This window comes from Oncorhynchus masou, chromosome 10 (assembly GCF_036934945.1).
Source record: "Oncorhynchus masou masou isolate Uvic2021 chromosome 10, UVic_Omas_1.1, whole genome shotgun sequence".
Lineage (NCBI taxonomy): Eukaryota > Metazoa > Chordata > Actinopteri > Salmoniformes > Salmonidae > Oncorhynchus > Oncorhynchus masou.
In genome coordinates this window covers 12565566-12581213 of record NC_088221.1, presented here as the reverse complement: position 1 = coordinate 12581213, position 15648 = coordinate 12565566, and the positions used below count along the sequence as shown (strand labels likewise).

The window sequence follows — 15648 nt, the reverse complement described above, 5'->3', positions numbered from 1 at the left end:
AGTTTCTCCTGTCAGTGGGGCGACCTATATTATCAGAACACATGCCGTCAGTGCCAGGGGCTGGTCTAGTGGTATGGGGAAATATGTGGTCCATGGGTGGCACACTACCACTTGACTAGCCCCTGGCACTGACGGTATGTGCTGTTCAACCATTCACTTTCTGTAAATTTTCCCTTTACCTATCTCATATTTTAGTCTATCTGCCAATAAAACTTCAAAATACCCAGAAAAATGTCTCTAAAAAAAAAGAACACACACCATCGGACTACCAAAAACCTTGGTGCTGTTTTTATCTGAGGACAGTATTCATATTTTTCTTCCTTTCTCTCTCTCTTTTTAGTAATGATGCTTCAAAGGATGAGAGGCCAGAGCTGGTGAAGAAAACGTACAAGTGGAACACGAAAGAAGAGGCCAAGCAGGCCTTTAAAGAGCTCCTGAAGGAGAAGGTGAGGATTCCATAACTCTCCTGCTGCTCAGTTGGGACTCCTGCATATGTTATCCCAATGATTATTGGAATTTACAATCTGAACATTACATCTCGCTCATAAAGGCAAAGTGTGTCAATGAAGCTTGTGCGAGCTGGAACGCCTCATAGGGCAGGAGCCTAGCTCCTGTTTCTGTAGCGTGAGGCAGCTTGATGTCCAGGGGTTGTACTTGTACAGGACACTAGTCTATATCCTTAATGCTGAGTGCTTAATGAGTCTTTTGGTTTGACTTGGCCAGGGATTGAACTCACAACCTTCCAATATCAGGGCAGACACTAACCACATGGCCACTGAGTCGGTTGCAGCTCTCCAAGCCAGCCAACAAAATGAACCTCAACTACACACTTTTGTCTGAGAACCACTTTCATCCGGTTTGATAATAAGGTGCTCGTAGTGCTGTAAGGACTCCACCTAAAGATTGTTTACCAATATGGCCCTCCTGGACTGAATCCGTCTCGCCTCATCGTGAGCACTCTCAGGTTTTAGCATGATTGCTAATCCTCACCGCGCCTCCTGTTGCTGTGGCAGTGGATGTGTTGTTTTTGACCAAGGAGGTGGCTCAGCACAGCTATATTTAGGTCTTTTTAATTTGGCGCACAAAGCTCTCCTCTGAGATTGCTTTCACCGTTTCCCTGCGAGATCTTAATGACTCCGTCTTTATGATTAGCGTTATTGGATGAAGGCACGGGCCTGGATTAAGACAGCGGAGAGTGGCATGCTCCACTGGGTTAGAATAACTCTGGTTGTGTCTCAAATAGCAGCCTGTTCCCTGTAGAGTGCGCTACTTTTGACAAGTGCACTTTGTAGGGAACAGGGTGCCATTTGGGACATGGACTGTGACAAGGCAAATGCATGCCCAGAAATCATCTGTTCATAATGGATGAATGAGTCGCTCTACTGGAGAAAGGCAGGCAAAAAGGCCACTTACGTAAGCTATCTCTCTCTGGCATTTCTTTAAATTATTGGTACTCAACCCCTCTTAACCCTGCATCTATTAGTAATTAAAGATGGACAATGCAGAAATCGCTCTGCCATTTCCTGGTTACTAAAATTGTAATTTCAGTTTATATGACAAAACAAGCAAGTACAGTATAGAAAATCATTGTACCATCTAAACCACCAAAATATATTTTCCATAACAAACATATTGTATCTTTAGTTGTTTGAAGCTGGTGTATAAAAGTGAAAGACTATAAAAAAACAACACTTAAGAACTGGAATCATAGGTCTGTTCTGTGTGATACATCTATCGCTTCATAGACTTGGTTTCAATGAGTTACTGATCTGACTCAGATTTATATGTGAATTTGTCCCAAAAGTTCCATATTGCAGCTTGAAGAAAATGTATTGCCTTGGCTGGAACAAGCCAGAGAATCTCAGCACCAAGTTGCATCTTTTAAATGAGCTACACATGCATACATGTTGCCATAAATGGCAGAACTGGGTTCAAATACATATACACTGCTCAAAACAATAAAGGGAACACTAAAATAACACATCCTAGATCTGAATGAATGAAATATTCTTATTAAATACTTTTTTCTTTACATAGTTGAATGTGCTGACAACAAAATCACACAATTATCGATGGAAATCAAATTTATCAACCCATGGAGGTCTGGATTTGGAGTTGCACTCAAAATTAAAGTGGAAAACCACACTACGGGCTGATCCAACTTTGATGAAATGTCCTTAAAACAAGTCAAAATGAGGCTGTAGTGTGTGTGGCTTTCACGTGCCTGTATGACCTCCCTACAACGCCTGGGCATGCTCCTGATGAGGGATCTCCTCCCGGACCTGGACGAAAGCATCCGCCAACTCCTGGACAGTCTGTGGTGCAACGTGGCGTTGGTGAAAGGAGTGAGACATGATGTCCCAGATGTGCTCAATTGGATTCAGGTCTGGGGAACGGGCGGGCCAGTCCATAGCATCAATGCCTTCCTCTTGCAGGAACTGTGACTGACCCACCGCCAAACCGGTCATGCTGGAGGATGTTTTAGGCAGCAGAACGTTCTCCACGGCGTCTCCAGATTGTCACATGTGCTCAGTTTGAACCTGCTTTCATCTGTGAAGAGCACAGGGCGCCAGTGGCGAATTTGCCAATCTTGGTGTTCTCTGGCAAATGCCAAACGTCCTGCACGGTGTTGGGCTGTAAGCACAACCCCCACCTGTGGACGTCGGGCCCTCATACCACCCTCATGGAGTTTGTTTCTGACCGTTTGAGCAGACACATGCACATTTGTGGCCTGCTGGAGGTCATTTTGCAGGGCTCTGGCAGTGCTCCTCCTGCTCCTCCTTGCAGAAAGGTGGAGGTAGCGGTCCTGCTGCTGGGTTGTTGCCCTCCTACGGCCTCCTCCACATCTCCTAATGTACTGGCCTGTCTCCTGGTAGCGCCTCCATGCTCTGAACACTACGCTGACAGACACAGCAAACCTTGCCACAGCTTGTGAGCTGGATGAGCTGCACTACCTGAGCCACTTGTGTGGGTTTTAGACTCCGTCTCATGCTACCACTAGAGTGAAAGCGCCGCCAGCATTCAAAAGTGACCAAAACATCAGCCAGGAAGCATAGGAACTGAGAAGTGGTCTGTGGTTATCACCTGCAGAACCACTCCTTTATTGGGGGTGTCTTGCTAATTGCCTATAATTTCCACCTGTTGTCTATTCCATTTGCACAACAGCATGTGAAATCTATTGTCAATCAGTGTTGCTTCCTAAGTGGACAGTTTGATTTCACAGAAGTGTGATTGGCTTGGAGTTACATTGTTGTTTAAGTGTTCCCTTTAGTTTTTTGAGCAGTGTATATTTGAGTATCTGGTTTCTAAAACACAGCCCAAAACAAGTACTTTTTATTTGAATGGTTATTTGTAAAAACCAAATGCACTGACTCAAGTACAAATACATACACTTAACCCAAGTATATTTCCAGATATATTTACCTATTTGTAATGTCACAAGTACAATGATGAAATACCTACATTGAAAGACTACCTGTCTTTTTAAATAAAATATATTTGAATACTTCCTTTGAATATATTTTAAAGTAATTGAGATATTTGAAACAGTATTTGAACCCAGGTCTGGTACATGAGTGCATAAATTTAATACATTGGCTATTCCCAGCACAATGTATTGTTTGCTGTTGATGGTGACATAAACTGCCCTCATACACATATGAGCTGTAATGCAGATTGTACAGCTGAGGTGATTTGAGTGTCAACTCTTAACGCTCTATCCTCTTTTTAAAATTTCAGGGCGTATCATCCAATGCGTCTTGGGAACAAGCCATGAAAATGATCATCAATGACCCACGCTACAGGTACCCACCCACCTTTGCATTTCTGATTTTGCTTATGTTGTACATGAATATTCAATTACTTTTCTAACCAACTGTTTGACATTTATTTTTTTCTTCCCTCCACAATGAAGTGCCCTGCCCAAATTAAGCGAGAAAAAGCAGGCCTTCAATGCTTACAAGGTGCAGACAGAGAAAGAGGAGAAGGAGGAGGCCAGACTCAAATACAAGGAGTCCAAGGAAACGTATCAGAGATTTTTGGAGAATCACGAGAAAATGACATCTACCACCAGATACAAGTAAGTGCCTTTCTTGGCGTAGTCAAGGTGTGTCCTAAATGCCACCCTATTCCTTAATAATATAGTGCACTAGGGCCAGTAAGAATAGGCTGCTGTTTAACCCTCAGTCTTTATACGTCTTCGTTTCTGTCACTGATATGTGGTTCCTGGAGTTGCCAATATCTGGCACTATTGAGATAATCAATGACACCACGCAGACGTAATCCAAGTGAGTGACAGGCTCATGTGTGACCGGAGCACCGACAATTTGCCCCCACTTAATCATCGACCTCTCTATGGTCTAGTGTTTGTGGTCAGTCCATATTTCATGTCTAGCCATACCAGATGTATTGTTTGCAGATGAGTATACACTAATAGTACACATCCTGAATAAATCACAGGCAGATTGGTTTATGAACTTCCCCCAACCCTAAAATGAAACGTTGCTTTATCAGATATATTTTAGGATTTTGACTTCCCCTGCATTTGAATCCACCACATTCATTACCATGCAGTCTCCCTGTCTCTGTGTGTGTGTGTGTGTGTGTGTCCCTCTTTGTCTGGGTGTGAACTGTAAAAGTCACTGACATGGCTCAAGGGAAAGTGATTGGCTGGTGACCTTGACAACCAGCCAGTTTGGAGGCCACTGTTGTCGTGGCGACTCCATGTTGTTTGTGTGCTGGGCTGGCCTAGAACGAACAGCTGTGAGTGGGGGGGGCGGGCGGCGTGTGACATCAAGGTTGTCTGTTGATTTTTCTTGTTTTAGAACACACTCATCCTAGAAATACTACTTCTCCGCTGGCCTCACTGCTAGTATGGAGATCATGTACTTGATTTGGTTTACTTACATCATGAGGTATTTTAAACGCGTTTCTTCTCATGTTAAAGTTGAAAGTGAACTAGTCTTTCTTGGACCATGTGCAATCGCAGCAGTGCTTTGAGCCTGGCAAGATGAAGTGATGATTATAGCTTGTGTAATGCTGCCCCCTTGTGGAATGGTCATTTGGAATCCCGATTTATAAATAATAAGTGTTTTTCTAATTGTTTTCCCAACCTATTCCCTCCTGATTCTGGGAATTTTGGGATTTTCACAACCATGTTTGTCATGCATGTCATCTTTGTTCATGACCGTGATTGTGTATGTGTGTGAACCAGGAAAGCAGAGCAGATGTTTGCAGAGCTGGACGTGTGGAGCACCGTCCCAGAGAGAGACCGACTGGAGATCTATGAAGATGTCCTATTCTACCTGGCCAAGAAGGAGAAGGTCCGTGTTACTGGCTGCCTCTCAAACGGCATCCTATTCCCTATATAGTCCACTATAGGACCTTTGCTGTCTGAAGAACATAGTAATACTATAAGGATATTATGTAATGTTGCAAAATTGCAGTAACTGAAATTTGACAACCCTACCATTCTGTCAGTGTGTGGACCTCCGCCTAACTCCATCCTTGTCCTGTGTGTGTGGTACAGGAGCAAGCCAAGCAGCTGAGGAAGAGGAACTGGGAGGCGCTGAAGAACATCCTGGACAACATGGCCAACGTGACCTACCGCACCACCTGGTCCGAGGCCCAGCAGTACCTGCTGGACAACCCCACCTTCGCAGAGGACGAGGAGCTCCAGAGTACGCAGCACGCTATCATTCATACTGGGTTACGTCCCAAATGGCACCCTATTCCCTACATGGGGCACAACTTCTGAGCTGCCCTCTATAGGGCTCTGGTCACAAGTAGTGCTCTGTGTGGGGAATAGGGTGCGATTTGGGATACATCCTTATTCCGAGCTCATGTAACCGTGCTGCTCTAGTTATATCTCCGTCATTAAGCTTGAATGTGTGAACGACTGAACAGGCTGAGTAGCTGTAGTCGCTGGCTGACTGCCCTGTCCAGTCAGGTGATGTGGTTTGCACCGGTGTAGCTGTGTGGATAAAATAGTGACTCCGTTTGACGTGAGTGCTCTGTTGACTCGCTCTTTTGGCTGTCTTCTCTCTCATCTTCTCTCTCTGTCTTCTCTCTCTCCTCTCATCTATCTCATCTATCTCCATGTTCGGCTCAGACATGGACAAAGAGGATGCTCTGATCTGTTTCGAGGAGCACATCCGCGCGCTGGAGAAGGAGGAGGAGGACGAGAAGCAGAAGACTTTGCTGAGGGAGAGGAGGAGGCAGCGCAAGAACAGAGAGTCCTTCCAGGTGAGAAAGACGGCGTCCTACCCCACCGTCTAGCATTTCGGAAGACATTGTGTAGACCGTAGACAATACTGATACAAAATGGCAAGTTTAAACCGAGCCCTTTGGTGTCACCGAGAGTCACACTCTGAGTTGGGATATATATACATATACACACTGCTCAAAAAAATAAAGGGAACACTTAAACACCACAATGTAACTCCAAGTCAATCACACTTCTGTGAAATCAAACTGTCCACTTAGGAAGCAACACTGATTGACAATACATTTCACATGCTGTTGTGCAAATGGAATAGACAACAGGTGGAAATTATAGGCAATTGTCAAGACACCCCCAATAAAGGAGTGGTTCTGCAGGTGGTGACCACAGACCACTTCTCAGTTCCTATGCTTCCTGGCTGATGTTTTGGTCACTTTTGAATGCTGGCGGTGCTTTCACTCTAGTGATAGCATGAGGCAGAGTCTACAACCCACACAAGTGGCTCAGGTAGTGCAGCTCATCCAGGATGGCACATCAATGCGAGCTGTGGCAAGAAGGTTTGCTGTGTCTGTCAGTGTAGTGTCCAGAGCATGGAGGCGCTACCAGGAGACAGGCCAGTACATCAGGAGACGTGGAGGAGGCCGTAGGAGGGCAACAACCCAGCAACAGGACCGCTACCTCCGCCTTTGTGCAAGGAGGAGCACTGCCAGAGCCCTGCAAAATGACCTCCAGCAGGCCACAAATGTGCATGTGTCTGCTCAAACGGTCAGAAACAGACTCCATGAGGGTGGTATGAGGGCCTGACGTCCACAGGTGGGGGTTGGGCTTAGAGCCCAACACCGTGCAGGACGTTTGGCATTTGTGCCCTGTGCTCTTCACAGATGAAAGCAGGTTCACACTGAGCACGTGACAGACACCATGGAGAACGTTCTGCTGCCTGCAACATCCTCCAGCATGACCGGTTTGGCGGTGGGTCAGTCATGGTGTGGGGTGGCATTTCTTTCGGGGGCCTCCATGTGCTCGCCAGAGGTAGCCTGACTGCCATTAGGTACCGAGATGAGATCCTCAGACCACTTGTGAGACCATATGTTGGTGCGGTTGGCCCTGGGTTCCTCCTAATGCAAGACAATACTAGACCTCATGTGGTTGGTGTGTGTCAGCAGTTCCTGCAAGAGGAAGGCATTGATGCTATGGACTGGCCCGCCCGTTCCCCAGACCTGAATCCAATTGAGCACATCATGTCTCGCTCCATCCAACAACGCCACGTTGCACCACAGACTGTCCAGGAGTTGACGGATGTTTAGTCCAGGTCTGGTAGGAGATTCCTCAGGAGACCATCCACCACCTCATCAGGAGCATGCCCAGGCATTGTAGGGAGGTCATACAGGCATGTGGAGGCCACACACTCTACTGAGCCCCATTTTGACTTGTTTTAAGGACATTACATCAAGGTTGGATCAGCCTGTAGTGTAGTTTTCCACTTTAATTTTGAGTGTGACTCCAAATCCAGACCTCCATGGGTTGATAAATTTGATTTCCATTGATAATTTGTGTGATTTTGTTGTCAGCACATTCAACTATGTAAAGAGAAATTATTTAATAAGAATATTTAATTAATTCAGATCGAGGGTGTGTTAACTTAGTGTTCCCTTTATTTTTTTGAGCAGTGTATATAAAAAACAAATTTCCAGGTCACACATGCGCCTAAATTACACACGTGTGTGTGTGTGTGTAATATGACAAATTACTCCCACCCCCCAAAAATGTAACGCATAATAATAATACTAACCCAGACTAGACAGTCAGGGGTTTGACTGTAACAATGTACAGGAATATAGGAGAGAATGTTTTGTGTGTAAATCCCTCTTGGGGACAAGTGACATTGGTCATTTCAGTTGATTTGTTGAGCTCAGCTGTGTTGTTTCCCCCCCCAGAAATTCCTGGACGAGCTCCATGACCACGGTCAACTCCACTCCATGTCTGCCTGGATGGAGATGTACCCCACCGTCAGCTCAGACATCCGCTTCGCCAACATGCTGGGCCAGCCAGGTAACGGCCGCGCTCTCTGCATGCGCACAGACGCACTCTGTCTCGCACTCGCACCCACAGACTGACGACACTCACTCACGTGTTCAAAGCCACTGCGTAAATAATGTCAAATCGTCCTTCTGCTCCTCTGGTTCTTTTAACTCTCTGGTGTTGTCATAACCATGTGTTGTCGGAGCTCGTCTTGAATAACATGTGCATGTTAGTTTATGGTGTCTATTCTGCAGGCTCCACTCCCCTCGATCTGTTCAAGTTCTATGTGGAAGACCTGAAGGCTCGCTACCACGACGAGAAGAGGATCATTAAGGATATCCTGAAGGTGGGAGATGTTATTTACTGCCACCTAGGGGTCGAGACTCAAAGGCACCCTATTCCCTGCCCTACGTTTGAACTATATTTTGCGTTTTTCCCTGTTTAGTGTACTACTTTTGAGTACCTAGAGTAGGGTGCCATTTGGGATGCATTTAAATCTACTTTACAGTGTGTCTTGTCTGGTAACCACTTTTGATTCATGTGCATTTCATGAACTTACTTTCTTGTCACTTTGTTTCCTCCCATAGGACAAAAACTTCCTGGTGGAGGTCAACACTAGCTTTGAAGACTTTGGCTCTGTGATCAGCTCAGACAAGAGAGCCATGACGCTGGACGCAGGCAACATCAAGCTGGCCTTCAACAGTGTAAGAGTGCTGCAATTTAGACCCGGCTTGTGTCCCAAATAACACCCTAGATAGTGCAAAACTTTGGACCAGACCCATATGAGCCCTGGTCAAAAAGTAATTTGGCATTTGGGATGCTGATCATTTCACTGACCCCGCTGTGCCTCTAATAACCCTCGTGTCCTCCCCCTCGCCTCTGTAGTTGCTGGAGAAGGCAGAGGCTCGGGAGAGGGAGCGGGAGAAGGAGGAGGCCAGGAAGATGAAGAGGAAAGAGGCTACCTTTAAGAGCATGTTGAAGCAGGCCACCCCGGCCCTGGAACCAGAGGCCACCTGGGAGGGGGTATGAAATTATATTACCCTTAAACCACAGGGGTCAAACTCATTCCATGGAGGGCCGAGTGGCCGCGGGTTTTTGCTCCTCCCTTGCACTTGATTGAATGAATTAAGGTCACTAGTTAGTATAGAACTCCTCTCGCCTGGTTGTCTGTCTTAATTGAAAGGAAAAACCAAAAACCTGCAGACACTAGGCCCTCCATGGAATGAGTTTGACACCGCTGCCTTAAACAAACACACACACACACACGTATTGGTGTTAGGGGCTACTGTCTGGCACCTGATTTGATAATCATGCAAATAGTCGAAAGCGAACCATTTTATTTTCTGACTTCCTATGTCTCTTTGGATGTCGTAGGTCCGAGAAAGGTTCATCAAAGAATCTGCGTTCGAAGACGTGACTTTGGAGTCTGAGAGGAAAAGGATATTCAAAGACTTCATGCATGTCTTGGAGGTAAGATTCATTTAACTGTTATTAACAAGTCCAATACAGCAAATGAAAGATAAATAAAAAGATACAATTGTTATTCACAGAATTAAAGATGGACTTCTCCTTAACCTCTTGGTGTTAGGGGGCAGTATTTTCATTTTTGGAGAAAACAACCCGTTCCTGTTTTAAACGGGATATTTTGTCAGGAAAAGATGCTAGAATATGCATAGAAAACACTAACGTTTCCAAAATTGTAAAGATATTGTCTGTGAGTATAACAGAACTGATGTTGCAGGCGAAAGCCTGAGAAAAATCCAATCCGGAAGTGCCCCAGGTTTTGAAAGCGTTGCGTTCCAATGACTCCCTATTCAGCTGTGAATGTACCATCAACAAGCTTACGCTTTCTACGTATTCCCCAAGGTGTCTACAGCATTGTGACATAGTTTTACGCATTTCTGTTGAAGAATAGCCATAGGCGGCCACATTGCGTAAGTGGTCACATGGTGGCTCCGAGAGAGATTCTCGCGTAAAATACAGAGGTAGCCATTATTCCAATCCATCCTAGTGAAAAACGAATTGTCAGACGGATATATTATTGAATAGATATTAGAAAAACACCCTGAGGATAGATTCTAAACAACGTTTTCCATGTTTCTGTCAATATTATGGAGGTAATTTGGAATATTTTTCGGTGTTGTGGTGACCGCAATTTCCAGGCGATTTCTCAGCCAAACGTGAAGAACAAACGGAGTTATTTCGCCTACAAAAATAATCTTTTGGGAAAAAATGAACTTTGGCTGTCTACTTGGGAGTTTCGTGAGTGAAAACATCCGAAGTTCATCAAAGGTAAACAATTTAATTTGATTGCTTTTCTGATTTCCGTAAGGTTGCCTGCTGCTAGCAAGGCATAATGCTATGCTAGGCTATGATAAACTTACACAAATGCTTGTCTAGCGTTGGCTGTAAAGCATATTTTGAAAATCTGAGATGACAGGGTGATTAACAAAAGGCTAAGCTGTGTTCCAATATATTTCACTTGTGATTTTCATGAATAGGAATATTTACTAGGAAGATTTATGTCCGTTGCGTTATGCTAATTAGTGTCAGATGATGACAACGGTCCCGTTCACGGGATGGGGTGTCATTACAGGTTAATGCAACCGCTGTGTCAGATTTAAAAAATAAAAAAAACTTTACGGAAAAAGCATAATCTGAGAACGGCGCTCAGAGCCCAATCCAGCCAGAGAAACATCCGCCTTTTTGGAGTCAACAGAAGTTAGAAATAACACAAATATTCACTTACCTTTGATGATCTTCATCAGAAGGCACTCCCAGGAATTCCAGTTTGATAATAAATGACTGATTTGTTCCATAAAGTCCATCATTTATGTCCAAATAACCACTTGTTGTTAGCGTGTTCAGCCCAGTAATCCATCTTCATGAGGCGTGAGCACTTCGTCTAGACAAAAACTTGAAAAGTTCCGTTACAGGTCGTAGAAACAAGTCAAACGATGTATTGAATCAATCTTTAGGATGTTTTTAACATAAAACATCAATAATGTTCCAACCAGAGAATTTTTATGTCTGAAGAAAAGCACTGGAATGAGAGCCAACTCTCTCGTGACCGCGTGTCATGAGACCAAGACTCTCTGCCAGACCACTGACTCAGAGGTCTCATGAGAGCCCCTCCTTTATAGTAGAATCCTCATTCAAGTTTCTAAAGAAGGTTGACATCTAGTGGAAGCCGTAGGAAGTGCAACTTCACTCCATAGACACTATTCGGTAGGTCAAGCTTTGAAAAACTACAAACCTCAGATTTCCCACTTCCTGGTTGGATTTTTCTCAGGTTTTCGCCTGCCATATGAGTTATGTTATACTCAGACATCTTTCAAACAGCTTTAGAAACTTCAGTGTTTTCTATGCATTTATTAGCATCTGGGACTGAGTAGGAGGCAGTTTTACTCTGGGCACGCTATTCATCCAGAAGTGAAAATGCTGCCCCCTATCCCAAAAAGTTTTTTTAACCTCTGTGGGGGGTAAAGTATCCAAGAATGTGTGTGTGATCATCGGGACATACTAAACACCAACCTGACTGCTGTTTCTTCTCCTCACAGCACGAGTGCCAGCATCATCACTCCAAGACCAAGAAACATTCCAAGAAGTCCAAGAAGCACCACAGGAAGCGCTCCCGGTCTCGATCGCGATCGGTCAGTATGCCCCGTCAGGCCAAGCCCCCTCTATGGCCCAATTCCAAATCAACACATGGACCCACCCTATACACTTGTGGAGATATTTTGTTTTGTGACAATGTTTGTTTATTTAGTCATTTCTTAATTGTGTGGGGGGGGGGTACAATATACAAATTCATATAATTACATATTCAGTTTCCGAGGCCAGTATCTGTATCAGCATGGCACCTGACCAGACAAACCTCCCTCCTACTCATACCCTTCTCTCTGCAGGGCTCGGAGTCTGATGGTGAAGACGATTATCACAACAAGAAGAAGAAGCGCTCACAGTCCAAGTCCCCATCCGAGCGCTCCTCCAGCGGTGAATCTGGTCAGTGGTTTTCACGTTGACAATACTTTTACGTTTAGGCATTTTCTCATCACATTTACATGGAAGAAATGTTTGGCGGCCATTTTCTGACATCCCTGTCCGTTTGGTCAACAGAGAGAAGTTATAAGAAGTCCAAGAAGCACAAGAAGAAGGGAAAGAAGAGGCGTCACAAGTCGGTAGGTTCTCAGGACTGGACTGTATTTTTGGAGGAATGATTTGGCCACTTGGGGAAAGAATGTGGAGCGCAATGGCTGACCATGTGCTGGTTATTGTGACCTTTCAGCAGTCTCCTGAATCTGAAGGTGAACGAAAAGATAAAGGAAGAGAGAGGGACAGCAAGCGTGAGAAGGACCAGGAGAAGGAGAAAGAGAGCGACAAGTCCCGGGGGAAGAGTCGCTCTGACTCCAAGCAGAAGTCTCCTAAAAGGAAATCTACCAAGGAGGAGGTGAGTCGTCCCATTCCGGTCACTGAACCCAGCCTGGGCTTTTAAAGCTTAAAAAAAACAATACACCATATCCAGTAAACACCACTTGTACTGCTATTGAAGCGTTTTGGCTCATCCTGGGTGCAGAGGTCATATTTTGTACTATCCTCCTAGTGCATCCCAAATGTCACACGAGTCACTATGTAGACTCCCCTACATATGTATTTGGACAGTGAAGCTGAAACTTTTAATTTTGGATTTAAGATGCAATGTTTTATGAGGTGATATAGTACAGAATGTCACATTATTTGAGGGTATTTTCCATTTAGAAATGTAAAGCACTTTATGTATCTAGTCACCCCCACCACCATTTGAGTGTGTCAAGTATATTTACTAGTGTATTAACCCTTGGCGTACAATGGTCACGCCCCTCCGGAAATCAAATGAATATAATACAAAAATCTGTGTTTAAAGCTAGAGATGTGTTTTTTTGTCTCAATCATCACAATTGCCGATATGGCCCTTCCACGTCTGTGGCGAAAGGTAGCAGAGCAAGAACGGTGTTTGTCGGACCAAGAGACATCCCAAAAATCTATTGTCTCACGAGAACATCTGTGGTGTCCAAATGGTTTACACACTGGCATTGGCATTTACCCTTTACCCCTAGGAAGCCAACAAGACTCGTCTGAAGGTACCGGTTTAAAAAAAAAATGATGGAAGTATATAATAGCTAAATGATCATTTGTATGACCATCTTAAAACAATTCCATGTTAGTTTAGAACCGCCTACCTCTCCCATGGGTTATACAGGGCTCAGACTCTAGAGGGTTAAAGTAGTCATGAACTCATTGGATGCATTTGTAGTTTGTTTTGGATTATGTTGTGCCCAATAGAAATTAATGGTAAATGTGGTGGTCACTTTTATTGTAAATAAATGTTTCTGAACACTTCTACATGATTATGGATAGTCATGAATGAATCGTGAATAATGAGTGAGAAAGTTGGAGGCATGTATATTTTCCCCCCTCTCTTTCCATTAGCATGAAAAGGGGAATGTAGGAAGCACATGTAGCCTATCATTTCAATAGGCTACATGTCATATTAAACAGGAGATAAAAACTCTAAATGGGTCAGGAGCCAGACAGGGAGCCTTAGAAGGAATGATAATTAATAATTTAGGCTATATTATTTTAAGGTTATAGCCTACAAAGAAATCCATTGTAGCATTTGCAAGTGCGACACAATAGGCTGGTAAGAACCTAAAAGCGCACAGCATTTAAACAACATTTTGTTGTATTAAATCATTAGTGTATAAATTGTGCATATAGGCTGACTTAGAATACTTTTATTTCATTTTTCGAAAACAAGTTTGGCCAGTCAATTGGAGCAGGCGAAGGTCGACGCTCCTGCCTTTTGGGAATCCAAAAGTTCCGTTCAAATTGGGCACGCTCTGCTCCTCGCTTCGCTCCCCTCACATACGCTGGTGTGCCACGGTACATTTTCTTAACAATAAACAGGCTCATTGTATTCCGAACCAAGGGTATGTCATGTCATGTAGCTCTACATCAAACATAGTGATCATAAATTGTATATGACATGATTTTTATGATGTGGAAATGTGAAGTGCAGATTTGGACTCACGGGTGTTCCGCTTTCTTGTCTGACATCAAAGCGGTATTTATTATAATCCTCAACGTCTCATCTGTCAAAATACATAGTCCTCGTAATTTACAGCATTTCTCTCACTCAGACATAAAACATTTGCTAAAGTTAGCCAATTACTGGGAGGGACAGAGGCCACTTTCTGTCGCGCGCGGTGCTGAAGTTCAGAACGGCTGTCAGTGAAAACCCATACAGAGCTGTGAAGCGCAGAGCCAGAGCTCAGACATTTAATTTTTTATGTAACCAGGTAGGCCAGTTGAGAACAAGTTCTCATTTACAACTGCGTCCAGGCCAAGATAAAGCAAAGCAGTGCGACAAAAACAACAGAGTTACAAACAGTCAATAACACAATAGAAAAATCTATGTACTGGAGTAGGGAGGTAAGGCAATAAATAGGCCATAGAGGTGAAATAATTACAATTTAGCAGTAACACTGGAGTGATAGATGTGCAAGTAGAGATACTGGGGTGCAAAAGAGCAAGAGGATAAATAATATGGGGATGAGGTAGTTGGGTGTGCTATTTACAGATTGGCTGTGTTACTGTACAGCCACTATGTTCCAATTAGTGCCCATATCTGGTATGTGTGAAGGTCTACTACACTTCAAGTGAATTTCTCAAAATACTTATGACATCTTAAGGGGGACTAGATGCTTAGTGCTTTAATTTCTAAACAGATAAATGTGACATTCCATCGCCTCATAAGTATTGTTGGAAAATGTGGGTTTTGATGTCTTTCTGTAGGGGGGCTGGGACACATCAGGCAGCGAGCTGAGTGAAGGAGAGCTGGAGAAGAGGAGGAGGACTCTACTAGAACAGCTGGATGCTCCTTAATGTTCCATTTCTTCTCATGCTTTCTTTCTTCTCTTCATCCAACATGCTTCCTTTTCAGCGTAATGCCACACATGCTTGGACAGGTGCTGCAAAATTCTGGTAAATTTCCCCAAAATCCCGGGGTTTTAGGAATTCCCATTTGGGAGATTCTCCTAATTCCTGGGGAGTTTACCATAATTTCGCAACCCTACTTTGACTAAATGTAAAACTATAATGGGAATGAATCCGCCGCACAAGAATGCTGGGTACATATTTTCTTTGTTTCCTTACATAATGGGAAGTGGTCACAGGCTGAGTTGACTACTTTATCAGAGTAAGGTCTACTGTGTTGAAATGTTGCCTTTGATAATATCCTTTCTCTTTGTAATTTGTAGTCATTCATAGAAGTTTTTCTTTGCTACTAGTTTGATATTGAAATGGATTAAAAGCACATCTTAACATTGCTCTTCACGGTGACTTTGTCCTGCAGTTCGCAGTACATTTTC

At 43.9% G+C, this 15648-nt stretch overlaps 1 protein-coding gene across 4 annotated transcripts in view; it reads left to right on the top strand.

Annotated features, from left to right (window-relative positions):
* Window positions 1-15605, top strand: part of LOC135547156 (pre-mRNA-processing factor 40 homolog A-like) — a 29858-nt gene extending 14253 nt beyond the window's left edge. For 3 of the 4 annotated variants that reach the window (XM_064975876.1, XM_064975875.1, XM_064975878.1), the window contains 16 exons: window positions 341-446; window positions 3739-3803; window positions 3914-4078; window positions 5213-5321; window positions 5528-5678; window positions 6110-6243; window positions 8155-8269; window positions 8473-8585; window positions 8827-8943; window positions 9125-9262; window positions 9614-9709; window positions 11800-11892; window positions 12148-12244; window positions 12359-12420; window positions 12528-12689; window positions 15074-15605. In XM_064975876.1, the coding sequence (XP_064831948.1) occupies window positions 341-446; window positions 3739-3803; window positions 3914-4078; window positions 5213-5321; window positions 5528-5678; window positions 6110-6243; window positions 8155-8269; window positions 8473-8585; window positions 8827-8943; window positions 9125-9262; window positions 9614-9709; window positions 11800-11892; window positions 12148-12244; window positions 12359-12420; window positions 12528-12689; window positions 15074-15163 (1813 nt within the window). In that variant the 3' untranslated portion in view covers window positions 15164-15605. The remainder of the gene's footprint in view (window positions 1-340; window positions 447-3738; window positions 3804-3913; window positions 4079-5212; window positions 5322-5527; window positions 5679-6109; window positions 6244-8154; window positions 8270-8472; window positions 8586-8826; window positions 8944-9124; window positions 9263-9613; window positions 9710-11799; window positions 11893-12147; window positions 12245-12358; window positions 12421-12527; window positions 12690-15073) is intronic. The other variant, XM_064975877.1, reaches the window with a different exon arrangement.
* Window positions 15606-15648: the final 43 nt, after the last annotated feature.